This window comes from Pseudophryne corroboree, chromosome 5, assembly GCF_028390025.1.
Source record: "Pseudophryne corroboree isolate aPseCor3 chromosome 5, aPseCor3.hap2, whole genome shotgun sequence".
NCBI lineage: Eukaryota > Metazoa > Chordata > Amphibia > Anura > Myobatrachidae > Pseudophryne > Pseudophryne corroboree.
In genome coordinates this window covers 377,699,509-377,725,708 of record NC_086448.1, presented here as the reverse complement: position 1 = coordinate 377,725,708, position 26,200 = coordinate 377,699,509, and the positions used below count along the sequence as shown (strand labels likewise).

Below are 26,200 nucleotides of genomic sequence, written 5' to 3'. Positions count from 1 at the left end.
TATTTCATCTCCCCTCCATGAGGGGAACATTCAGTCCTCCTGACTCTCCTCCATGAGGAGTAACATTGTGTATATTAATGAATTCTGCATCAGCCTAACTTATTTATATTAAGTTTATCATGCGTCCCATTGTCCCAATACCGCAGTGGGCTGTTACATTACATCTGCCCCACCTGCACTGCACATGGTTTTGCCCATTAGAGAAAAAGTTTGCTGTCGTGATCAGGTCTGAATTAGGACCATTGAACATTTGTGCACAAGCCACTTTTGATTGTGATTGTAAAGTGCTTAACTGGGTGAATGGGCGAATAATGACTGTGTTTATTAAGAAAAAAAAGAGCCCTTAAATCATATATGTTTTACCTGACCTGGACCATTTGGAACAGACTGTAAGGAGCACAGTTTAAGATTGATATAAAAAAAGTGTGCAACCAACCCCCATGGCCACACAACTAAGGGGGTACCCCGGGCAAACCACCCCTCCACAGCCCCCCTTCCCCCAACTCCTGGGCAAACAATTCCCACTAACTCCCGTGGCCACATCACTCCCCCCTACGAAGCCGTAATCCCCGACCATGCGTAGACCCTCTTACTGGAGAGCTCTATGCAGCCAGAGTTTGGAGACGGCAAACAGCTCAGCTGGGATGGACAGGAGGAGTCACTGCAGGCTGGTACGGACAGGCAAAGCAGGCAGTGCAGGCTAGGATGGACACTCAGCACCTACACTCCCGTGCATGAAATGGCCGCCGCAATACAGGCATGCCCACGAATCTCCTCTTGTGCTGCTGGGGCTGATGAGGATCTGCTTCCTCCCTCCCTGAACAATCTGGAAGCCAGGCAGCAAAATCTAGGGGCTATGGCCCTAGAGGGATTTGGGGAGCCCTGCTAACATAATATATATATATATATATATAACATTCACACACATAGCACAGTATACGCAGTTAATTTCTAGCAGTCCATTAACTTGGTGCCTTCCCAGAGCAAACAGCTGTAGACCACTCCCTGGCTTCTATACAGAAAGACACTACCAGCACAAGCTCACTGTAACCCGGCTTTCAACTATTTATCACATTTTTCACGATAGATAGATAGACAGACAGACAGACAGACAGATAGATAGAAATGTTGTTTAGCCAATTTCTTCAGATCTAATAAGCTCCTAATAATGTTTTTGAATGTTATTGTAGCACTTTTACAGATAGCAACTTATGTTGTGTCCATGGCTTCACTGAGGTTACAGTTTTACTTTAATCAGCAGAGAGAGAGCATAAATCAACATAAGCATGTAAATTAATTTTGGGGATGCACAGAGAGGCATCTGATCTACAGTATATAAGTACTCAGTTATACATATTGACATTATACATATTGACAACTGAGCATTCATATTGGGTGTGGTACAAAATGTTGACGTGTCAAACGTCGATATTCATAACCTCAGCATTGACATAATGTTGACATTGCGGATTTGCGTTGGTGAGGAGAGTATGCCTAACCCTAATCACAGCCTAGCCCAAAGCTTAAACATAACCCTGCCCACAAATAATATCTTCATATAAGAGTGGAATGAAATACCTGGAGAACCAAGATCTGAATTTCCAGATCTATTCTTTGTTGCTCCACGATTGGGAAGTTCTCTACCACCCATTGAGCCTTCTTCTAGCAGGTCCAGAGGTAAATCCATCATATAGGAATTGGATATTGACTCAGTGTTTTCAGTATTACCATGATTTAATTCTGGTAAGACGTCCGATTCTATTAAATATTGTTTTGGATATTCTTTTTCTGTAGCAGTTGGTGTAGGGTAAGTTTTGTGTACTTCTATAAATGTTCCATTGTATGAATCCTCAGCACCAAGGGAGCTTGGAACTCCCATACTTTCTTTTAACCTGCAAAAGGGAACTGTAAAATGCATTCCATTAACTAACATTTCTTTCTAAGTTACTGATTACAATTGTTCTTAACTTTTGGCACACACCCCCCCTGCATTCCATTAGTTCCACTTGGAGACGGTACGCAGTTCCGCCTCCACCGGCTCACCTAACCTGCTGTGTGCCGCCGCCGCTGGAAGATGCTGGGTGCCCGCTGAGATTGTGTTACCAGCAGGTGCCCGGCTCTCTCCACAGCATCAGCCGGAATCAGGAGCTCAGTACTGAGCTCTGGCTTCCGGATCTGTCACTGTGCACTATGGGGTCTCTCCCTTAGTGCAGAGGAGCGGATGCCCAGAGGACTGCAGCGGTCGGATGCGGGAGCGGGGCACGGTAAGTATGGTGATTTTTTTTTCCTATGTGTAGCGGCGTTTCTATTGGGGGGCATTACTACTGTGGGCAAACTACAAGGGGGCATTACTAACAAAGGCTAACTACTGGGGGCAAATTACAGAAGGGCATTACTACTGGGGGGCATAACTACAGGGGCATTACTGGGAGCATAACTATAGGTGCATTACTACTTGGGGCAAACTAAAGTGGGGCATTACTATTTGGGGGTATTACTACTGGGGGCTAAACTACAAGGGGGCAAACTACATGGGGACTAACTAATGGGGGCATTACTAATGGGGGCTGACTACTGGGGCAAACTACAGGAGGGCATTACTACTGGGGACAAACTACAGGAGGGCATTACTACTGGGGGCAAACTACAGGATGGCATTCCTACTTGGAGGCATTACTACAGGGTGGCTAAACTACTGGGGGCATAACTACAGGGGTTAAACTACTGGGTGCATTACTACTTGGGGGCATTACTACTGGGGGCAAACTACAGGAGGGTAATACATCTGGGGGTATAACTACAGGGGTATTACTACTTGGGGGCAAACTACAGGGGGGCTTAACTACTGGGGGCATAACTAGAGGGGTTAAACTACAAGGGGCTGAACTACAAGGGGGCAAACTACAGGGGGCATTACGACTCGGGCATTACTACTGGGTGCTAAACTACAAGTGGGCAAACTACTGGGGGCATTACTAACAGGCAAACTACATGGGTGCTAAACTACCAGGGTCATAACTGCAGGGGCATTACCATAACTGCTGGGGCTAAACTATATGGGGCTAAATGACTGGGGGCATTACTACAGGCAACATTACTACTGGAGGCAATACTACACAGGGGCATTACCGTTAAGGGCATTACTACTGGGGGCACTACTAATGAGGGCATTGTAAAGGGGGAACTTCATAAGGGGCATCACTCCTGGGGACATTAGGGGCACTACTATTGCGGGCATTGCAAAGGGTTGCACCACTACTATGGGCTCTATATAAGGGGCACTACCACTGTGAGCACTACCAGTACAGTGGGCATTGCATAAGGAGCACTACTACTGTGAGCATTGTATAAGGGGCGCTACTGCTGTGGGCATTGTGTATTGCGGGGTGCTACTACTGTGGGCATTATTACTATTGTGTGACCACGCCCCTTTATGTTTAAGACCACTCCCCTTTTGCGGCGCGCACAATACCTTTATTGTATTTTCTTCTTGGGTAGGGGGGTGAGTTCCACCACCTCTCTAGGACCACTTTAAGCACTGGGCCTGCATCCTCTTAGCAGTTTTAGCGGTTGGATCGCGTATTGCGATCCAACCTAAATTAGGCTTAAAAAACATCTTTCAAACAAATTGGTTACAGTTGTGATTTAATAAATTTGTCTAAACGACAGGTTTTGCCCATATTCCAGTATTTGGGAGCAAATGGTTGATTGTCATTTGCTCTCATTCATTACCAGATTTTCATTCCAACCTGCCAAATAATTGTATAGTGTATGCCGAGCTTAAAAGTGTTAGGGGGTATCTAACGAGAGGTGAAGAAACATTAGGCGTGAAATACGGATGTTTTTCACGATTTCTCCTAATGTTTCACACGTATTTTTATACAGGCTATCCAAGTTGGTCACCTGTAAATAAAAAAAAAATACATTCTCTCCTAAAAACACGCAGGTTCAGTGAAACCTGTGCGTTTAAGGTAGAAATAGCTCAGTTTTGCTGTTTCCAGGGATTTGGTTTTGCCTGCCTGAGGCAGGTGCAACAAATCCATGATAAGCGGCGACTCTCGTCGGCTAATTGGATACCCCCTTAGTAAATCAACCCCAACTTAGAAAGAGCACAAAATTACTGGGAAGGCATAGCTGTCCTATAGATTGTAAGCTTGTGAGCAGGGGCCTTCCTACCTCTATGACTGTTTGTTATTACCCAGTTTTGTTATATCATTGTTATTTCCAATTGTAAAGTGCAACGGAATTTGCTGCACTATATAAGAAACTGTTAATAAATAATAGCTGTTGAAGTACAAATGCAGATTATGAGGCTTATTCATTTCTAACATGGGGACACAATACATTAATTGGACAATGCTTTTACACCTTATTCTTTGTGGCCTCTTCTTTAAACTCAAAGTAGTAGTAGTTGTCAACCTTCCATAATTTCCTGGGGCAATCCTGGGCTTTAAGGATTTGTCCCTGGAAATATTCCTGTTTTCAGTATTAACAAATACAGAGTAAAATGTGAGTGCCGGACAACGGAACACCTGAATTTCTATGGAATGTATGGGTGAGAACCCAAGCTTGCACCACTATAATCTTTTACTTGACTACTGGTAGTGCTGTCCAATCAGCAGCTGGTGGCATAGCGTTCATGTCATGTGCTCTCTCCTACCTTCTGGAGTGATGGACTCAGTTGCATTTATCCAGTAGAGTGTCCAAAGATATAACAAAGCACCAGTGTTATTGCAGTCTGCACAAACCGCATGTACAGAGAATGGTTTGTTCCAGTTAACAGAAGACCCTTTACAACCAATGCAATTAATTTCAATCAGCCTAAAAATGAATTATATAAGGATATAAATATTAAACTCAGATTATGAATAAAAATAAAAATGAAAAAGCACAAGATAAAGAGTTGCTAAAATAAACATATATTAATGCACTATACGGGTTGGCTACGTGTGACCGTCGTGTCTCACAATGCCAAAGGCGGGATCCCAACATTTAGATGAACAGTAGGGGGGGGATGGGGGGAGCGCAACGAAGCCCATTGCGGGCTTGGTGGCAAGCTGAGCTCGCCACAGGTTCTATTCCCACTCTGTGGATGGGAATAGTCCCTGTTGGTTGGCATGCCAACTGTCAGGAAAGTGGGGGTTCGGGATTTAGGTGCCGGTATTGTGACCGGTGGTCTCCTGACCACCGTTCACATAAATACATCCCGTAGACCCAACCATGTGATTTTAAGATACGAGTACGCAGATTTTTGTTACAGATCATTGATGATGATGATGATGATGATGATGATGATAATAATAATGTTATTTATATACTGTAGCACATTTGCCACTACATCTCAAAATAGAAAACAAGCTTAACGGCTGATATTAGGGAAAAGCTTGAGTTAAAAGGAAAGTCTTGAGACTATTTTTGAAGGCTTTTGTGCGGGTAAGAAAAAAGCATAGATTCGGAGCCACAAAGCTGAAAGCTTGACACCCAGATAAATTCAGGGAGACTCTAGATTGGTAATCTGCAGATTGCAGTGATCGAGTGGGACAGTAAGGGATCAAAACTTGCTTCAGGTACCTTGTGCCCTAGTCATGTAGGGCTTTGAAAGTCAATAAGCCAATCTTGAAAACGATTCGCCAGTGAAGGGAGTAAAGAATCTGTTATGTGGCTGGCATATAACTCCCACTCTGAGTGGATAGGTCAGGTCTCTAGTATTTTGGTATATATTGGATCTGTTTAGTAAAGATTGCATAACTCAGTTGTTTATGATCAGCGTTTTTGCTGTACTCTGCGGATCATGCTATATTTACATAAAAAACCATGAAGGGACAGATCAAACGAAAAAGATTTCCCAGCATAGAAAAGGGCATGCAGTGAGGTTTTGTTGCTGTCTTTTGTGAATCTGAAATGGCCACTGGGCATGCATCTAGGCATGTGTGTGCGCAGAACGACAATAATACCACACTTACAGTATACACACTACCAAGAAACTCTTACAAAATATTCAGCATAACATATACGAAATAAAATATGATATTTCTATCACCACCACACAAGCATAAAACCACCTGCAGGTAAACCACAGACACTTGCACTCTATCACCAAATAAAACAAAACACAAGAAATGAACTATTACTTTGCCTGCATACACCATTACAGGAAAAAACAACAACAAATAATATTACCTTTTTCTTATAGAAAGACATAAACTATTGACATAAACATACAGTATGTGTTGGTTTTTTTTTTTAGCTACAACAGTAGAACCAATTCTATTCTGACTAGCAAGAATACATTGCCATATTAAGACACCACAATCTATTATATGGGGTACCGTACAATTACATACCTAAAGTTTGTGTTGGGACTGATGGACAACAATGTTTCAGCATTTGACGATTTGCGATCTCCATTGGACACACTTAAAGTAAAATAAAACTGATCATAATTGTCATTGAGCGAAGCAGTTGGAAATAAGATAATATCATTACTGCTCTGAAGAGGGTTAAGCACTTGTGAGTTGAAGCATACATTTTCATGTGCAGTCACTGGAACACAATTCCAATGGAACCTTGAAACAGAATTAAAAACCTGATTAATACAGATTAATAATAAAATAAATGTAAACATGTTTAGCAATGACATTTAAATGCTTGGTCTGTGAGTGAGTGTTCATACTTATTACAGGCACAATAATTTTATATTTTCCAATAGAAACATGTTGCATCCATAGATTAATAGCAGGAGGATGACTTTTATGAGTTACAAATGTTCATGCTGCCATTGTCATATACCAAATCATAAACCAAATTAACCACTTAACTGACGATTTTTTGCCCCATAAAACGCTCAGAAATTGACTTTTTTTTTATGAGTGAATTAGATGAACATGAATTTAGACTTATCCAAAATGATTTTATATATAAAAAAAAGAAAAAAATATATTTTATTTTTTACATTTTTTGTCTTAAAAAAAAAAAAAAATCCTCTCAAACATCGGAACATCGGCTGTGAAGATGGGTAACATCGGAACATCGGTAACATCGTGGCCATTGCAACGTTACTTTTTACACCCAAGACAGCCGCCAGGTACACAGGAGCGGGGCTGGGAGTGACTTGGGGGGTTGTTTTACACTTTCCCAGCGGCTGCTATTGTCTGCAGCCACTGGGTTGGGGGGTCCTGCCGTGCTGACCGATCAGCAATGATCGTCAGCATGGCAACACTGAGGGGAGAGTGCAGGGAGGCAGAGGGACCTTCTGGTCCCTTGACAGCAGTAGCGGAGGGAAGTTTCTGTTCCCTCTTGCTGCATACACTCTCTATCTGACTGGTCGCATCCTGTGCAACCAGGTCAAATAAGACACTTGCTGGTATGGCCGCATCTGATACGACCATGCCAGGCAAGTGGTTAAAGATCTTTGCCCATATAGTTTCAGAAAATTAATGGCATTGTAATTCCTTGCTTCATTTTGGAGTTATGTGACAAAACAGCCGCCTGCTATTTACAATGCATCTGTGCTCTGGAAAATTTGACAGTTGGTGAACTGTCCCTGTGCACCTGCTGGGTGACCTGGAACATGTGACCTGCTGGGTGGTCTGGAAACTGTGACAGTTATTTGCAGCCACCCACTAAGCAAAGAGCTTTCAAAATTTGACTCCTAAGTGGGTGAAAGGGGGTAAAATGTTCTGCCCGCCAAACTTAAGCTAGTTTATTTAATTGTATAACATTATAATATGTTATTTTATTTTTATATGATGGGTGTCACAACAAGACCCACCTGAGCATCCATGACTTGTGGGTATGAAAGGGTTAATCAGAACCATGTTGTTTGCTTACAAATGACAAAAAAATTCCTCTAAAACTGTATCTTAGACTCACTATTAAACGTAAAATCGTGCCACGACTAAGATCTAGCTCAAGCTCACGCTGCCCATCACTCCTGGCTGGCTATTCTTAGACAGTGGATCACCTGCTGTCTGTCTCCTTTCCCAGCACTAAAGGCAGCTTCTCTGCTCTGGTGTTTTCCCTCCTAGTGTCAGCTCAGTGCAGGAGGAGGTGCTTAGTTTCCTCACAGTCTGAGAGAGTTCTTCCTAGGAGAGACAACTGCACTGACATCCAGTTTCTGCTCTCCTGAGTGTGTGACCTTGTTTACCCTGCAGCCGCACCCTGCGTGTATGCAGCCGCATTCTGTGTGTACTAAAAAGCTGTGTCACTGCTGTACTGCTTCACATGTATACTGTGAGTTCTTGCTGCTGCAGAACATCTTCTATATACTACAAGCTGTTATCTCTGTTATATGAATCAACCAATCGTCCTGGTTAAGTGCCGTTGTGTGGATTAACATCCCTATCCGACACCGCAACACTCTGCCAACAGCTATGAGGTCTGTCTGCGTGCCTGTTCGGTGCTCCCAGTCGGAACACGGAAACAGTTCTCCACAGCGTTTGGCTCTCAGTGTGTTTGGGTTACAGCTCTGTGCTGAGCTCCTAGGTACTTTGGGGTCTATTTACTAAGCCTTGGATGGAGATAAAGTGGACGGAGATAAAGTACCAATCAGCTCCTAACTGTCATTTTTCAAGTTATCTTACTATCTCCGCATTCGAGCTAGCTACCAATAGAACTCCAACAACTGTCATCTCTCACACTACCTACAGCTCCATTGCCTCTTCTCTTTCCTTAATCCATGAAGTAAAGGTGGATTAAGCCTTCCAGTTCCTGCTTCAGCGTCTCACCCCTGCCCAAGCCAATCCCAACCCTCAGGCATTACATTAGGAAGGAAATGCAGCACTGTAAAAGCCAAGCTTTATACGACAGGATTTAATATTACACAAAGTTATAGCACATAGTGAATTGAAATGGTGCTAAAAAAAAATTTAATACAGACATATAAAAACAAAACAAGTTTTTTAAAAGAAAAGAAAAAGAAAACATAGAAACACTACCATGGGCGTAACTCCCAGAGACAATGGAGACACCTGCCCACCGGGCTCCAGCCCCTGTAGACCAGCTGAGAGCGCAATCTATATTGTCGAAGTCGAAAATATTATGGTCACACGCATCACATACAAATGAACAGCACTATTAAGAACAAGCTGAGCAAAGTGATGGTTGAAACTGGATTGTTGTGGCCAGAAGCACTGCTACTAGTGTTGTACAGCATCAGAACCACTCCCAGGTCACCGCTTAACCTATCACCCTTCGAAGTTCTTTTTGGACGACAACCCCATGTAATTATAGACCCCCAGGATGATTTGAAGTGCAATAACGAAATAACTGTGCAATATTTGGTTAGGATGAGCCAGCAACTGAGAAACCAAGCAGTAATTGTCATGACATTGACCTGGGGATTACGTGATGATTAAAAAATTTTACGCTCAGGTTGCCTCATAGACAGGTGGGAAGGACCGTATCAAGTTTTGTTGACCAGCACGACAGCACTAAAGGTCGCAGAGAGAGAGACTTGGGTCCACTCGTCCCACTGCAAGAAGGTCGCTGACCCGGAGAAAACTCGTGACAAAGAGAAAGGTGAAGAGAACCTCGTATAACTAGAGAATTTGTCCTGGGAAAGCTGAAAGGCAGGACTGTTGAACGGCACCTGAGCGCAGAGAACAACAAAATCAAGGACGGTTGTCTACCATTTTTCTTTTTTCACCTCCCCACTGCGTTTTTTCTTTTTGTTTCCCTTCTTATTTTTCTGCTCCTTAACGAAATGGATTTACATCAAGAGACTGTGTTTCGGCTTTTTCTGGTGACTCTGTTTTTGATCAGGACAATCTGTTTTTGTGAGGGCCCCAGAGACGTTGAGCAAGGATCTGGAATGGGTTCTGATGGAGAGTACGGATTCATAGGACCACAGGAGCAGCATATCACTCTACTAAAGGCTGGTATCAGTAAGAGATCTTGTAGTCATGGAGCTCGGAGGCAATGTGAAGGGTTATTGTCTGATGAATATTGTATATGTAAACATTGAAAAAAATAGTCGAAGATGGGTGCATCCAGAGATGTCAGTAAAACAGTAATGTCGACATTGGCTGACATCCTTTGAGTGATTACCACTCATTAGTGGGTACGGTCTTAAACTAAACAGAATGCTGGGTGTGCTCACAGGTACCTCAAGGACAGAGTAAGTCGGGATTAGTGCCATACCCTTTAACGATAGATGAGGTACTCGAATTACGGGGTGGGAGACCAGTGGACAAGAAATTAAATATATCTAGGCCCCCTAGCTTGAAGCTCCACCAGTACCACGTAGATAGGTCACTGTTGTGTTTTAATGTGTCCAATTTCCGAAAACCAGGAAATTGGGAAGTGACATGGAATAACCAGACAATTACCTTTTCACACAGAGCTGATAACATACCTATCGACTCCGAACTTGTACGCAAGATAGCCACCAGTGGGAAGTACTTTCGGTATAGGTATACACGTGGGATTAAAACTATATGGGCTGGAAAAGTGTCGTAGGGGTATTGTGCCCACATCATCCAGCCCCATACTTGTACTGATCAAATGAGAGAACTAGGGACCAGTTTCTTTATCAGGAAGATATGTGATATGGTTTTGTTGCATTTTGTCCCTTATGTTTTTCCAGATGATGCCTATTTCATATGTGGGAGGAAAGCGTACAAGTGGCTTATTCCGAGCTCTGAAGGGTTGTGTTATATTTGGAGAGTACTACCAGAGGTCATGACCATAGCACACGACAAAATGAAAGACATTCACCGCAATGCTCAGACTCCTTATACTCATACCCATTATGAACACATCATCAAGAGACACCTCATAGATAGGGCAGATCATGCAGCCTCTGATTTGATCCATGAATCCACCGGGATTTAGTTCCTTCTCGCATTAGATATCACCCGTACTGCCAGAGGAACTATAAATTATAGGTATATCCATGCGCTAGTGAACTTGATAGATATCATCACTGAGATGTATGAAGACACCTTCAGGTATACGGGTAGGGAGCTACAAGCTTACAAGAAGGAGCTGGTCCAGCACAGGATGGTCGTTAATTATGTTACGGCTGTGACAGGTGGGTACTGTGTTACTCTGGCAACTCAATATGGTGTGAAGTGCTGTACGTATATTACTAATACCACTGATGACACCACGGAGATCATCGATCAAAAGATGGACGAGATCTTGCAGTTAAAGTGGGAGTTCAGAAGGAAACACAACCTAACCTTGATGGCTGTGGGTAATGAACTAACCGGCTGGGCCTCATGGTTGAACCCACTTGAATGGTTTTCTGGATTAGGATAGTGGCCGCAAAATGTAATTGCGAGTGTAGGAAAATTTATCCGTTGTATCCTGGGTGTCGTCATAATTATTGGTCTGATATTCAGGTGTGTTCGAATTTTGATGCGGCACAAACACAGCACAAATTTGATGAGTCTAAGGAGCGAGGGCATTGTTACAGCAGCAGATTTAATTTATGACCCATCTGTAGAAACAGTGTTATGATAAGGATTGCAAATGAATTTCATGGCCTGTTTCTTTCACCATTTTTCTCTGTTTCCCCCTCTACCCAGAAACATCCAACCGGAAAAGACGTCAACCATACCCAAAATTTATGTGAATATATTATTAATTTTTATGTGTCTTACCCTCATCTCTGCAACCTTCAGTTAATGGCACACATAGTCAATAAATGTTATCTACATATAGAAGCACACACATACTTTTCCCCTCCATGTATCATCAGATAAATGTGCCCCCCATTTGTTGGTATAAGAAGCTGAAATGGTGAGGGTTAAAAGCCCTTGCCCAAAAAGAGCTCGGTAGTGTTTGTTTGCCCATGTATAGACCCTTAATAAGGGATGAGAAGGATTTAATGTATACTTCGCAATACCTCGAAGCTTACTTAGCACATATACGGCACGATGATACATGCCCCTCAGACATTAATTCATACATACATGCTTTTTCCTATCCCACTAGGCTATACATTTCCCACCTACAGATCTCCCCCAGATATTTGAACTTTGTATATAATGTACATGTAATATTTTCAGTTTTATTAGTAATATGTGGCAGTTATTGTTGACTGCCAAATGGTGGACTGTCGAAGTCGAAAATATTATGGTCACACGCATCACATACAAACTCCACACAAGTGGCCTCTGTGCGTGTGCTTGTTCTGCCGTGCGTGCGCATGCTCGCACGTTGCGTATATTGGCTCACGAGGTCCTGCGTATTAGCGCAGTATGAGTAATTACAGTAGCATATGCATTCGCATGGAAAAGCCACAAAGGTGTTTGGTATCCAGCTGTACAGTATTTTAAGGGCAATATTCCAATGGCAGTTTGCAGAAAGTAGCACGCTCCTGCGCATAGATATGTGCAGGAATATATTATTATCACACTGTATGTACTGTACTCTTGATATTCAGAAGGAACCCAGTGGAGGACATCTGCAAGTGCACATGGACCAGGCATCGCCCACCTATTCAAACCGACCTATGACCCCTCATGTACTGTAAATGACCAGCCCTTTGACCTATGGGTGAAGAGATTACAGTTTCTATTGTTTCATGATTTGGACTAATGTATAAAAGCCAAGCCTCCTGGCCGGTCAGACCCATTCTCTGATGGTCATCTTTCCAGATTGACTGAGGATCGGGACCGGGTGGCGCAGGCGATCAAACGTATGTATCCATTGATTGTAGCCTATTCTCTTATGTGATTGTATTTCTTGTTGTACCCCCTTTTGAGTAAATAGTTGTTGGTGGGTTGGAACTCAAGATTATATATACAATTGGTGTCACATTCCTTTCCTGTTAGGGGTTATAAAGTGTATTCCGCCACACGTGTAGCTACTTTATGCTTACAGCATGACGACGTGTGCATGCAAGGTGTACACATTTGTTAGGGGTTACACACACACACGCTTAGTGGTCGCAGCTGCCTGAACAGTTGTACATTTAAAGTATTGCTTTTCTTTTCCTGAAAGTTAATCAGACTTAACAATATAATTCTGTATAAGTGTGTGTGTGTGTGTGTGTGTGTGTTTTATATATATATATATATATACACACACACACATTCACATACACCATTTGCTTTTGCTTTTTTGGGGGGGGGAGGGGCACCAAACTCCAATTTGCCTCCGGGCGACTGGGATGAATTTACGACCCTGAACACTACACTTACATGCTTTTCATGTAATCTGCCACTTGCCCGTCTAAAGGGTGGACAAATCATCAGTAGTCAATTTAAAACCAAAACCTGACAATTTCTAAGGTTATGTCATACCTTTTTAACCTTTCTTTACCCAAACCCAAACCCCCTTCTTTGTAACATCACGACAAGAGGTATGGTCTTATTCTAATCTCTAGGTTTTATTGCCTGTTTTCGAAGAACAGTTCTAGTAATGGGTTCTACATATACTATATATTTTACGTTGGTGGTTCAATAAGTAAGGTAACAAGACATCTCACATGTGTAATATTCACTATTTCATTCTAATTTCTCACCAGAGCAGGTAGACCACTGCTTCCCTTATGGCCATTAGATATCAGTCACACTGTCCCAACATCAGTTGTAAGATGGCGGGGCTGGCAGAAACATGGTCAAACATTGAGGTGCGTAGTGTGATCAGATTTCTGCGACAAAGGGCAAATCAGCAGCTAAAATTCACTGTCAAGTTATCGAGGTGTATCGTGACAACGTCAAGTCATGGAAACAGGTGGAGATGCATAACGTGCTGTAACTGTAAAGTGAAAGCTTTATTTGATTAAATGGATGAACTACCTTAACTGTGCTCCAGGATAATCTGGGTCAAAAGACGCTGTCCCGTTCAGCCTGAAGAATGTCACTGTGTCTTTGTCTATAAATAAATGATGGCCATCTACAATGACACTCACTGGATCGCTGGGGAGAACTTCAACTGCTACAGTATAATTACTATACACCACATTTCCAACAATTTGTACCTAAGAGACAGAACAGAAATATAATTGTTTGTAAGTTGTCGTGATGACAAAAAAAAGTTTACACTTATGCTGTGTATTTGTAAACCTGTTGTATATGTTAGTGCTTTATAATTATAGTTAACCAGAAATCTGCATCAAGTGCCTTATTCAGGGTTTTATGCTAACCCAGTTTTTTATTAGTTGACTGCCCATGCATTTGAGTCACACTGCGATTATGCCGCGAGGGTCTTTGATGGTGGTCACAAAGAGGATATATTCGTAAAGTGAATGTAATGTCAATATAGTCAAAATGTCAATATAGTCAAAATAGTGTAAATATTTTCAGGGCATGTCTCAGCCTGTGTCTGCGATCCCATATTCAGTAAGAGTGGAGAGGCTGCTGTGCCTCGCTTCCTGCATCCACGCTGCGCAACCATAACCGTAAGCTGATAATCGGCTGATCTGAGAGAGTGACACTGCTTCTTTGTATACAGTCGCTGGGACTCACTAATACCCCTTTTCCACTAGCTCAAAAAACACGGGTAAATGCACGGGGGCGCGCATTTAGCCATTTACCCGTGTTTTTTGCAAGTGGAAAAGGGTCAACCCGGATCAAGTGACCCGTGAATCCTACCCGGCTATCTACCTGGGTAGGACACTGGAATGATCCGGGTAGGGTTGTAGTGTAAACGGGAGCCGTGTCGCGTTTACACTGTATGGAAGGGCGGCGCTGGGAGATCATGTGATCTCCCTGCGCCGCCCCTGCCGCGTCACTAGAAGCGTCACCAACCCGGCATATGCCGGGTTGTGACTGCTGATGGGAAAGGGACCGAGCACGGGTCGCAGCAGGGGGCAGCTCCCGTGTCAGGCACCCGGCTGCGACCCGTGCTCGTAGGTGGAAAAGGGGTATAAGCCACCGGTGGGCTTCTCAATACAAATCCAGGCGGCTGTGGCATTTGCATATTATCGCATAGTCGCAGCATAGGAATTTCCAGCTGTGACTACATAAGTGTACATCTCTGAATCAGACCCCAAGTCCTGTTGTGTAGAAATACAGAAAACAAGTAACCGTGCAGGCATTGCTTACATACCCGAGCTAGAGCTGTATAATTCCCATATCCTAGAGAAAATGCTGGTAATGTAATTGTTTGTTTTCTATTGTTGACATGAGCTGGTAAGGGAGTAACACTGCCATCTGACTTCACAACAGACCACTGGTATTGAAGTCCTAGAGAGATATTGCATAGTATTGCAGCTTCAAATGTCACACCAAGATGTAAGTCTTCATATCTGCGAATCTACAAGCAGTAAAATATGCAAAAGATAAAATATACATGCATGTACATTTACATTATTATTACAATTTACAATAACACTGGCAAGTTACAGTACTGACAAGTGGTAGTGGTGAGAGAGCTTATAGCTCAATACATATATATTCTCAGCTTTTAGGGGGTCATTCAGGTGCAGTCGGATTTGCTATCATTGCTGCTTCGTTGAAAGCATTCCTGCTGCACTAGTGATCCGAACTGTGTCCTAGGACACAGCATCAGGTCAAAGAACCCACCATCAGGTGGCTTTCGGCAAACATGGTGACGAGCAAGCTGCCCATCGCAGTGACGGGAAAATCTCTGTCCTGTGACAATGATCCCTGGCCTTTTCCCACACCCTAAACGGCGGTGACACACGTCCTTTTTCTAAACGGAGCCCATTGCCACCCCCTCCCTGTCCCTGAAACGGCATCAGACTGTCAATCAATGACAGTCTGATGCCGGCTTGCATCCTATGCTGCAGGACCCATTTGCATATGTGCAGAAAATTAATACTTTATGCCGATGGTCTCATGTGCAAGCGCACCTGAATGACCCGTTTAAAGTTGTATCAGAAGTGAGTGTCATATGATTTTCTTATTCACGTACTAGCAGTCAAAAGGGTCTCTTTAGTCTTCAGGAATAATCCACTGATTTTTTTCACTATTGACATATAACACTGAAGTACATATTTAAGATGAGCTCATTTATTATTTGTTATTATGTCTTGATAACAGACCATCATCGGGATTCAAGTTTAATTTGTGAAACAACCAGGGATATTTTATACAATTTTTTATTTTTTTTATTTATTGATTATATAAGGATTAATTTATTGTTTTCCTCAAATAATTCACTGTTTTATTGTTGGTTGAGTACATATGCACACCTGTGTCTTATTTTATTGATGCATTTTGATTGCTTTTATTAACTATATTGATTACATTTACCCATATCCATTGAATGCTTCCTTATTTTTAGAGATGAGCGGGTTCGGTTCTCCGAGAACCGAACCTCCCCAAACTCCACGTGGTTTGGGGGGGTTCGTAGTTTACACGGGTCTGAGGCAGCCTCGGTTCTTCCCGCCAAGGCAAAACGTCATCATCCCGCTGTCGGATTCTCGCGAGATTCGGATTCCATATAAAGAGCCGCGCGTCGCCACCATTTTCACTCGTGCATTGTCGAGAGAGCGAGAGGACGTGGCTACGTTCTCTGAGTGGAAAACTCAATTTCAGCTCAATATCAGTGCTCAGTATCTGTGCTGCATTGTGGTGACCAGTATACTACAGTATAATAGTCCAGTGCTGCATCTCGCTGCTCAGTGTCAGTTCTAGTATCCTCATCAGTGCTCAGGATCAGTGCTTATTGTCTTGTGCTGCATTGTGGTGACCAGTATACTACAGTACAATAGTCCAGTGCTGCATCTCGTTGCCCAGTGTCAATTCTAGTATCCTCATCAGTGCTCAGGATCAGTGCTCATTGTCTTGTGCTGCATTGTGGTGACCAGTATACTACAGTACAATAGTCCAGTGCTGCATCTCGTTGCCCTGTGTCAATTCTAGTATCCTCATCAGTGCTCAGGATCAGTGCTCATTGTCTTGTGCTGCATTGTGGTGACCAGTATACTACAGTACAATAGTCCAGTGCTGCATCTCGTTGCCCAGTGTCAGTTCTAGTATCCTCATCAGTGCTCAGTATCACTACTCATTGTCTTGTGCTGCATTGTGGTGACCAGTATACTACAGTACAATAGTCCAGTGCTGTTCTCGCTGCCCAGAGTCAGTTCTAGTATCCTCATCCGTGCTCAGTATCACTACTCATTGTCTTGTGCTGCATTGTGGTGACCAGTATACTACAGTACAATAGTACAGTGCTGTTCTCGCTGCCCAGTGTCAGTTCTAGTATCCTCATCAGTGCTCAGTATCACTACTCATTGGGGGTAATTCCGAGTTGTTCGCTCGTTGACTATTTTCGCAACGGAGCGATTTAGGCAAAAATGCGCATGAGCATGGTACGCAGTGCGCATGCGCTAAGTATTTTAGCGCAAAACTTAGTAGATTTACTCACGTCCGAACGAAGAATTTTCATCGTTGAAGTGATCGGAGTGTGATTGACAGGAAGTGGGTGTTTCTGGGTGGAAACTGACCGTTTTCTGGGAGTGTGCGGAAAAACGCAGGCGTGCCAGAATAAAACGTGGGACTGTCTGGAGAAACGGGGAAGTGGCTGGCCGAACGCAGGGCGTGTTTGTGACGTCAAACCAGGAACGAAGCGGGCTGAGCTGATCGCAATGTAGGAGTAAGTCTCGAGCTACTCAGAAACTGCTAAGAAATTTATATTCGCAATTATGCTAATCTTTCGTTCGCCATTCTGCTAAGCTAAGATACACTCTCAGAGGGCGGCGGCCTAGCGTGTGTAATGCTGCTAAAATCTGCTAGCAAGTGAACAACTCGGAATGAGGGCCATTGTCTTGTGCTGCATTGTGGTGACCAGTATACTACAGTACAATAGTCCAGTGCTGTTCTCGCTGCCCAGAGTCAGTTCTAGTATCCTCATCAGTGCTCAGTATCACTACTCATTGTCTTGTGCTGCATTGTGGTGACCAGTATACTACAGTACAATAGTCCAGTGCTGCATCTCGCTGCCCAGAGTCAGTTCTAGTATCCTCATCAGTGCTCAGTATCACTACTCATTGTCTTGTGCTGCATTGTGGTGACCAGTATACTACAGTACAATGGTCCAGTGCTGTTCTCGCTGTCCAGTGTCAGTTCTAGTATCCTCATCAGTGCTCAGTATCACTACTCATTGTCTTGCTGCTGCATTGTGGTGACCAGTATATTACAGTACAATAGTCCAGTGCTGTTCTCGATGCCCAGTGTCAGTTCTAGTATCCTCATCAGTGCTCAGTATCACTACTCATTATCTTGCTGCTGCATTGTGGTGACCAGTATATTACAGTACAATGGTCCAGTGCTGTTCTCGCTGCCCAGTGTCAGTTCTAGTATCCTCATCAGTGCTCAGTATCACTACTCATTGTCTTGCTGCTGCATTGTGGTGACCAGTATATTACAGTACAATAGTCCAGTGCTGTTCTCGCTGCCCAGTGTCAGTTCTAGTATCCTCATCAGTGCTCAGTATCACTACTCACTGTTTTGTGCTGCATTGTGGTGACCAGTATACTACAGTGCAATAGTCCAGTGCTGTTCTCGCTGCCCAGTGTCAGTTCTAGTATCCTCATCAGTGCTCAGTATCACTACTCATTGTCTTGCTGTTGCATTGTGGTGACCAGTATACTACAGTACAATAGTCCAGTGCTGTTCTCGCTGCCCAGTGTCAGTTCTAGTATCCTCATCAGTGCTCAGTATCACTACTCACTGTCTTGCTGATGCATTGTGGTGACCAGTATACTACAGTACAATAGTCCAGTGCTGTTCTCGCTGCCCAGTGTCAGTTCTAGTATCCTCATCAGTGCTCAGTATCACTACTCATTGTCTTGCTGTTGCATTGTGGTGACCAGTATACTACAGTACAATAGTCCAGTGATTTTCTCGCTGCCCAGTGTCAGTTCTAGTATCATCAGTGCTCAGTATCACTACTCATTGTCTTGCTGCTGCATTGTGGTGACCAGTATACTACAGTACAATAGTCCAGTGCTGTTCTTGCTGCCCAGTGTCAGTTCTAGTATCCTCATCAGTGCTCAGAATCACTACTCATTGTCTTGCTGCTGTATTGTGGTGACCAGTATACTACAGTACAATAGTCCAGTGCTGTTCTCGCTGCCCAGTGTCAGTTCTAGTATCCTCATCAGTGCTCAGTAACACTACTCATTGTCTTATGCTGCATTGTGGTGACCAGTATACTACAGTACAATAGTCCAGTGCTGTTCTCGCTGCCCAGTGTCAATTCTAGTATCCTCATCAGTGCTCAGTATCACTACTCATTGTCTTGTGCTGCATTGTGGTGACCAGTACACTACAGTACAATAGTCCAGTGCTGCATCTCGCTGCCCAGTGTCAGTTCTAGTATCCTCATCAGTGCTCAGTATCACTGCTCAATGTCTTGTGCTGCATTGTGGTGACCAGTATACTACAATACATTACTAAAAGTCCAGTGTCTTGTGCTGCATCTTGCTGCTGTAGGAAGCTATGGTAGTGTCCTGTCACTGGGGGTCATTCCGAGTTGTTCGCTCATTGCCGATTTTCGCAACGGAGCGATTTAGGCAAAAATGCGCATGCGCATGGTACGCAGTGTGCATGCACTGAGTATTTTAGCACAAAACTTAGTAGATTTACTCACGTCCAAACGAAGAATATTCATTGTTGAAGTGATCGGAGTGTGACTGACAGGAAGTGGGTGTTTCTGGGCGAAAACTGGCCATTTTCTGGGAGTGTGCAGAAAAACGCAGGCGTGCCAGGATAAAACGCGGGAGTGGCTGGAGAAATGGGGGAGTGGATGGCTGAACGCAGGGCATGTTTGTGACGTCAAACCAGGAACAAAACGGGCTAACCTGATCGCAATGTAGGAGTAAGTCTCGCGCTACTCAGAAACTGCTAAGAAATGTCTATTCGCAATTCTGCTAATCTTTCGTTCGCAATTCTGCTAAGCTAAGATACACTCCCAGAGGGCGGTGGCCTAGCGTGTGCAATGCTGCTAAAATCTGCTAGCGAGCGAACAACTCGGAATGAGGGCCACTGTGCATAGGTCATCATCATTCCAGTCACAGTGGTATCTGGTATCTATCTAGTGGTTTGTAATTCCAGACATTACTGCCGTCTAATTCCATATATATAACTGGCATACAATTCCACAAATTAAAAAATGGAGAACAAAAAATTGGAGGATAAAATAGGGAAAGATCAGATCCACTTCCACCTAGTGCTGAAGCTGCTGCCACTAGTCATGGCAGAGACGATGAAATGCCATCAACATCGTCTGCTAAGGCCGATGCCAAATGTCTCATTAGAGAGCATGTTAAATCCAAAAAAACAAAAGTTCAGTAAAATGACCCAAAAATCTAAATTAAAAGCGTCTGAGGAGAAGCGTAAACTTGCCAATATGCCATTTACGACACGGAGTGGCAAGGAATGGCTGAGTCACTGGCCTATGTTCATGGCTATTGGTTCAGCTTCACATGAGGATGGAAGCACTCATCCTCCCGCTAGAAAAATGAAAAGAGTTAAGTTGGCAAAAGCACAGCAAAGAACTGTGCGTTCTTCTAAATCACAAATCCCCAAGGAGAGTCCAATTGTGTCGGTTGTGATGCCTGACCTTCCCCAACACTGGACGGGAAGAGGTGGCTCCTTCCTCCATTTGCACGCCCCCTGCAAGTGCTGGAAGGAGCACCCACAGTCCAGTTCCTGATAGTCAAATTGAAGATGTCACTGTTGAAGTACACCAGGATGAGGATATGGGTGTTGCTGGCGCTGGGGAGGAAATTGACAAGGAGGATTCTGATGGTGAGGTGGTTTGTTTAAGTCAGGCACCCGGGGAGACACCTGTTGTCCGTGGGATGAATAAGGCAATTGACATGCCTGTTCAAAATACAAAAAAAATCACCTCTTCGGTGTGGAATTATTTCAACAGAAATGCAGACAACTGGTGTCAAGTCATGTGTTGCCTTTGTCAAGCTGTAATAAGTAGGGGTAAGGACGTTAACCACCTAGGAACATCCTCCCTTATACGTCACCTGGAGCGTATTCATCAGAAGTCATTGACAAGTTCAAAAACTTTGGGTGACAGCGGAAGCAGTCCACTGACAACTAAATCCCTTCTTCCTCTTGTACCCAAGCTCCTGCAAACCACACCACCAACTCCCTCAATGTCAATTTCCTCCTTAGACAGGAACGCCAATAGTCCTGCAGGCCATGTCACTGGAAAGTCTGACGATTCCTCTCCTAACTGGGATTCCTCCAATGGATCCTTGAGTGTAACGCCTACTGCTGCTGGCACTGCTGTTGTTGGGGAAGTCGGAAGACCACTTATACTACTTCCAGTAAGCAATTGACTGTCCAACAGTCCTTTGCGAGGAAGATGAAATATCACAGCAGTCATCCTGTTGCAAAGCGGATAACTCAGGCCTTGACAACTATGTTGGTGTTAGACGTGCGTCCGGTATCCGCCGTTAGTTCACAGGGACTTAGAGAATTGCTTGAGGTAGTGTGTCCCCGGTACAAAATACCATCTAGGTTCCACTTCTCTAGGCAGGCGATACCGAGAATGTACACAGACGTCATAAAAAGAGTCACCAGTGTCCTAAAAAATGCAGTTGTACCCAATGTCCACTTAACCATGGACATGTGGACAAGTGGAGCAGGGAAGACTAAGGACTATATGACTGTGACAGCCCACTGGGTAGATTTATTGCCTCCCGCTGCAACAACAGCAGCAGCGGCACCAGTAGCAGCATCTCGCAAATGCCAACTCGTTCCTAGGCAGTCTACGCTTTGTATCACTGCTTTCCATAAGAAGCACACAGCTGACAACCTCTTACGGAAACTGAGGAACATCATCGCAGATTGGCTTACCCCAAATGGACTCTCCTGGGGATTTGTGACATCGGACAATGCCACCAATATTGTGCGTGCATTAAATGTGTGCAAATTCCAGCACGTCCCATGTTTTGCACATACAATGAATTTGGTGGTGCAGAATTTTTTACAAAACAACAGGGGCGTGCAGGAGATGCTGTCAGTGGCCCGAAGAATTGCGGCCCACTTTCGGCATTCAGCCACCGCGTGCCGAAGACTGGAGCACCAGCAAACACTCCTGAACATGCCCTGCCATCAGCTGAAGCAAGAGGTGGTAACGAGGTGGATTTCAACCCTCTATATGCTTCAGAGGATGGAGGAGAGGCAAAAGGCCATTCAAGCCTATACATCTGTCTATGATATGACTCAAATGCAGTGGAGAATGATTTCAACGTTGTGCAAGGTTCTCCAACCCTTTGAACTTGCCAAACGTGAAGTCAGTTCAGACACTGCCAGCCTAAGTCAGGTCATTCCCCTAATCAGGCTTTTGCAGAAGCAGCTGGAGAAATTGATGGAGAAGCTAAAACGGAGCGATTCCACTAGGCATGTGGGACTTGTGGATGGAGCCCTTCATTCGCTTAACCAGGACTCATGGGTGGTCAATCTGTTGAAATCAGAGCACTACATTTTGGCCACCGTGCTCGATCCTAGGTTTAAAGCCTACGTTGTATCTCTCTTTCTGGCAGACACAAGTCTGCAGATGTTCAAAGACCTGCTGGTGAGACACTTGTCAAGTCAAGCGGAACGTGACCTGCCAACAGCTCCTCCTTTATTTCTACCACCACTGGAGCTGCCAGGAAAAGGATAAAATTTCCAAAACCACCCGCTGGCGGTGATGCAGGGCAGTCAGGAGCTAAAACTGACATCTGGTCTGGACTGAAGGACCTGCCAACGATTACTGACATGTCATCTACTGTCATTGCACATGATTCTGTCACCATTGAAAGAATGGTGGAGGATTATATGAGTGACCGCATCCAAGTAGGCACGTCAGACAGTCCGTACGTATACTGGCAGGAAAAAGAGGCAATTTGGAGGCCCTTGCACAAACTGACTTTATTTTACCTAAGTTGCCCCCCCTCCAGTGTGTACTCCGAAAGAGTGTCTACTGCAGCCGGTAACCTTGTCAGCGATCGGTGTAGGAGGTTACTTCCAGAAAATGTGGAGAAGATGATGTTCATCAAAATGAATAATCAATTCCTCCATGGAGACATTTACCAGCAAATGCCTCCAGAAAGTACACAGGGACCTGTGATGGTGGATTCCAGTGGGGACGAATTAATACTCTGTGAGGAAGAGGATGTACACAGTGAAAAGGGTGAGGAATCGGACGATAAGGAGGAGGTGGACATCCTGCCTCTGTAGAGCCAGTTTGTGCAAGGAGAGATTGATTGCTTCGTTTTTGGTGGGGGCCCAAACCAACCAGTCATTTCAGCCACAGTCGTGTGGCAGACCCTGTCGCTGAAATTATGGGTTTACTACTTATGAGGATCAGCACCTTTATCCTGGAAGCAGAAGATTGACTGCGGGTTCTTTATTTATTACTGCTACAAATTTTGACTGAATTAGCACTGACTTAATGTGTGATTATTTCAGTATAGAAAATGTTAATATTTTTAGTTATGTTGGGGGTAAATTGGTTTCCCAGGGCTTACATATCATTTTGCTTATGTGGTAGGGCAGATTTAGAAAGTGTAAATAAGGTACTGTAAAACCATAAAAGTCAACAACTCCGGTGTTAAATGGTTTAAGATATAGATATGACTTTGTAATCCTGAACAATTTATGCTCAGTGATTATTTCCAAGCATGGTTTAATTACCATGTGAACACTGTTTGTACTCCTTCCAATGGAAACAGCAACAAAGTATTAACTGTGAAAAAGAGGCTTATTCATGGAACTTGTCCTAAATTTTTAGCAAACATTTTACATTCTTAGGGGTATATTTACTAAAGGGTGGGTTTTTAGATGTGGAGATGTTGCTTATAGCAACCAATCAGATTCTAGCTAGAAGTTCTAGAAGTTGCAAGACAAATGATAAGTAGAATCTGATTGGTTGCTATGGGCAACTTCTCCACTTATAAAATCTTGCTCTTTAGTAAATATGCTACTTATACTCTACACTAGGAAATATATGATCCCATATCTAAATTGCTTATTGTAGCATTAACAAAATATGGTAATGGAGAATGCTCAGAAGCTAAAGAGTCAAGACACCTTCACTATAAGAAAACCTTTTGTTGCTTAGGTTTGGTTAGTACTACAGTAGGAATTAAGTATTATAATAGAACTTCCTTTACCTGGCCATGGTTTACTGTTGAGTGTATTATGTGCATGATGTGTAGGCCTGCAGAGCTTGTCCCTTACCTGAGCCACCTTGGGAATGTGCACTGTGGCATTGTCTGCAGACCAGTGTACTGCTGTGGAATTGTGGTAGGAGGCGTTGCTGCAGCGCTGTCTCGGAGGTGTTGTGTCAGCATTGCTGCAGTTTAACAGTTACATATTCCATTTACTATCACCTACACAACATTCTGTTTATCTTAATTATGTTACTAACTTATCCTTGTTTAGTTTACCAGTTTTAGAAAATCCCTGTATATCTTCCTTCCGCTCTGATAAAGTAACCAGCTGCTCTTTCCTGTGGGTGTAGTTCATTACGTCGACATGCGTTAGGTCGACATACATTGGGTCGACATGCATTAAGTCAACATTATCACTAGGTCGACATGATCATTAGGTCGACATGTGCTAGGCCGACATGGAAAAAGGTCAACATGAGGTTTTTTTTACTGTTTTTGGTGTCGTTTTCTTCGAAAAGTGAGGGGGAATCCCAATTGGTGACCCCTTGCATGGTGAGCAAACTTCGGGCTGCCGCTGCACTCAACACAGGTTACCGTTCCCAAATGTAGTCCACGTGGATCGTTAAGTATGAAAAAGTAAAAAAATGAAAAAAATTGTGACTCATGTCGACCTAATACATGTTGCCCTAATGACCATGTCGACCTAGTGATTATATCGACTTAATGCATGTCGGCCAAACGTGGTCAACCCAATGTTTGTCGACCTAACTCATATCGACCAAATGACCGCCATCCCTTTCCTGTACCGTATGTCCTCTTTACCCTATATTTCAAAAAGTTATTTTTTTATCTCCTCAGGAATGATTATCCTTTCTCCTGCATTACTGTCTCTTTTTTGTCCCATACTATGATGTCCCCTCCTGTAGAGCTCATCTTACTCCACTGTCTCTCCTGTCCCCCTTAATCTATTGCTTAGATCCTCCTTTGTTTCTACTGTTGACCCTCTTTTGTCACGATCCGGGTATCTGGACGCCATTTCTTACCCATCAGATGTCTCCTAAGGCTGGCTCAGCGCTCCAGGACCGGATCCCATCTGTTATCCTAATGTTCACATTCCTGCATCCTCTCCTGTCTCTCTGTGACGCTGTCACAGTAACGCCATATTACATCTGGCATGGCATCTCCCGCGGCCTCCGCCGCCGTCCCTGAGCTTCTGCATGCAGAGTGTCAGAGTGGCGATTACGTCAGCCGCGGCCTCCGCTGTGTCCGCGTGGTTGGATGTGCACTTGTCAGCCTGGCGTCTCCTGTCTCCAGTGGCCGGCGCCGCCATTACTGTTTTCATTACCACATGGATTACAAACCAAACTTCCCTCCAAGTGTCTGCATGGGCGCAGCCATCTTGGATTCTGTCAGCTGATCATTTCCTCCAATCTGTTGTCAGTATTGTTAATCTGCATAATTGCCTAGCCAATCCCTTCCTTGCTGCAGGTATAAATACACTGTGCCTGAGCAAGGAAGGCGTCAGTGCTTTGGTTGTCAAACCTAGTTCCTGTTTGTCTCTCTCCTGTGATTGTCTTCCAGGTTCCAGCTCCTGTCTCAAGACTTCCACCATAGAGACCCGCACCAGCATTCCACCTGCGGTGTAGCCTGACTCTCCAATCCATTGTGGATTCATCTGTTTCCAGCTACAACATTACCAGCTTCCAGCAGAGTACAGCTTCTCTTAAAGGGCCGGTGTCCTTTCTACACTTTACCACTCTCCACCGGTATTATTATTTCTCCGCTCTCAAGTTCTACATTTCATTCATATTGCATCGCTCTCAAGCCTTCATTTATTATTTAACTGGTTCCAGCCAGTATCCACTCCGTGCTAACAACAGTCTGGTTCCAGCCAGTATCCACAGCAGCCGTTTTATCTTCAGCAACCCAGCTTTTCCTGGAACACCAGCTGGTACAATCCTGGGTTATCTCCATTGCTACAGTCGGGCCTGGTAAGGACTTTCCATCTAGAAGATTATAAGAACTATCTCACACTACCAGTGCCCTGTGGCTCCTGCCACCCTGTAGTACCCAGGAACTGTGTTTTATTCTTTGCTGACTTTTATGTTTTCTTTTACTGCTGCTGTGTTGCGGAGTTGTCATAATAAACATCAT

General features: G+C 43.9%; 1 protein-coding gene across 2 annotated transcripts in view; it reads right to left on the bottom strand.

Moving 5' to 3' along the window:
• The window catches only part of PKD1L1 (polycystin 1 like 1, transient receptor potential channel interacting), a 608,224-nt gene that overhangs the window by 490,598 nt on the left and 91,426 nt on the right, over window positions 1-26,200 (bottom strand). For both annotated transcript variants that reach the window (XM_063922691.1, XM_063922693.1), the window contains exons 9-13: window positions 15,004-15,210; window positions 13,752-13,933; window positions 6,345-6,566; window positions 4,661-4,821; window positions 1,579-1,905 (exon numbers count right to left, since the gene is read on the bottom strand). In XM_063922691.1, coding sequence (XP_063778761.1) covers window positions 1,579-1,905; window positions 4,661-4,821; window positions 6,345-6,566; window positions 13,752-13,933; window positions 15,004-15,210 — 1,099 coding nt within the window. The remainder of the gene's footprint in view (window positions 1-1,578; window positions 1,906-4,660; window positions 4,822-6,344; window positions 6,567-13,751; window positions 13,934-15,003; window positions 15,211-26,200) is intronic.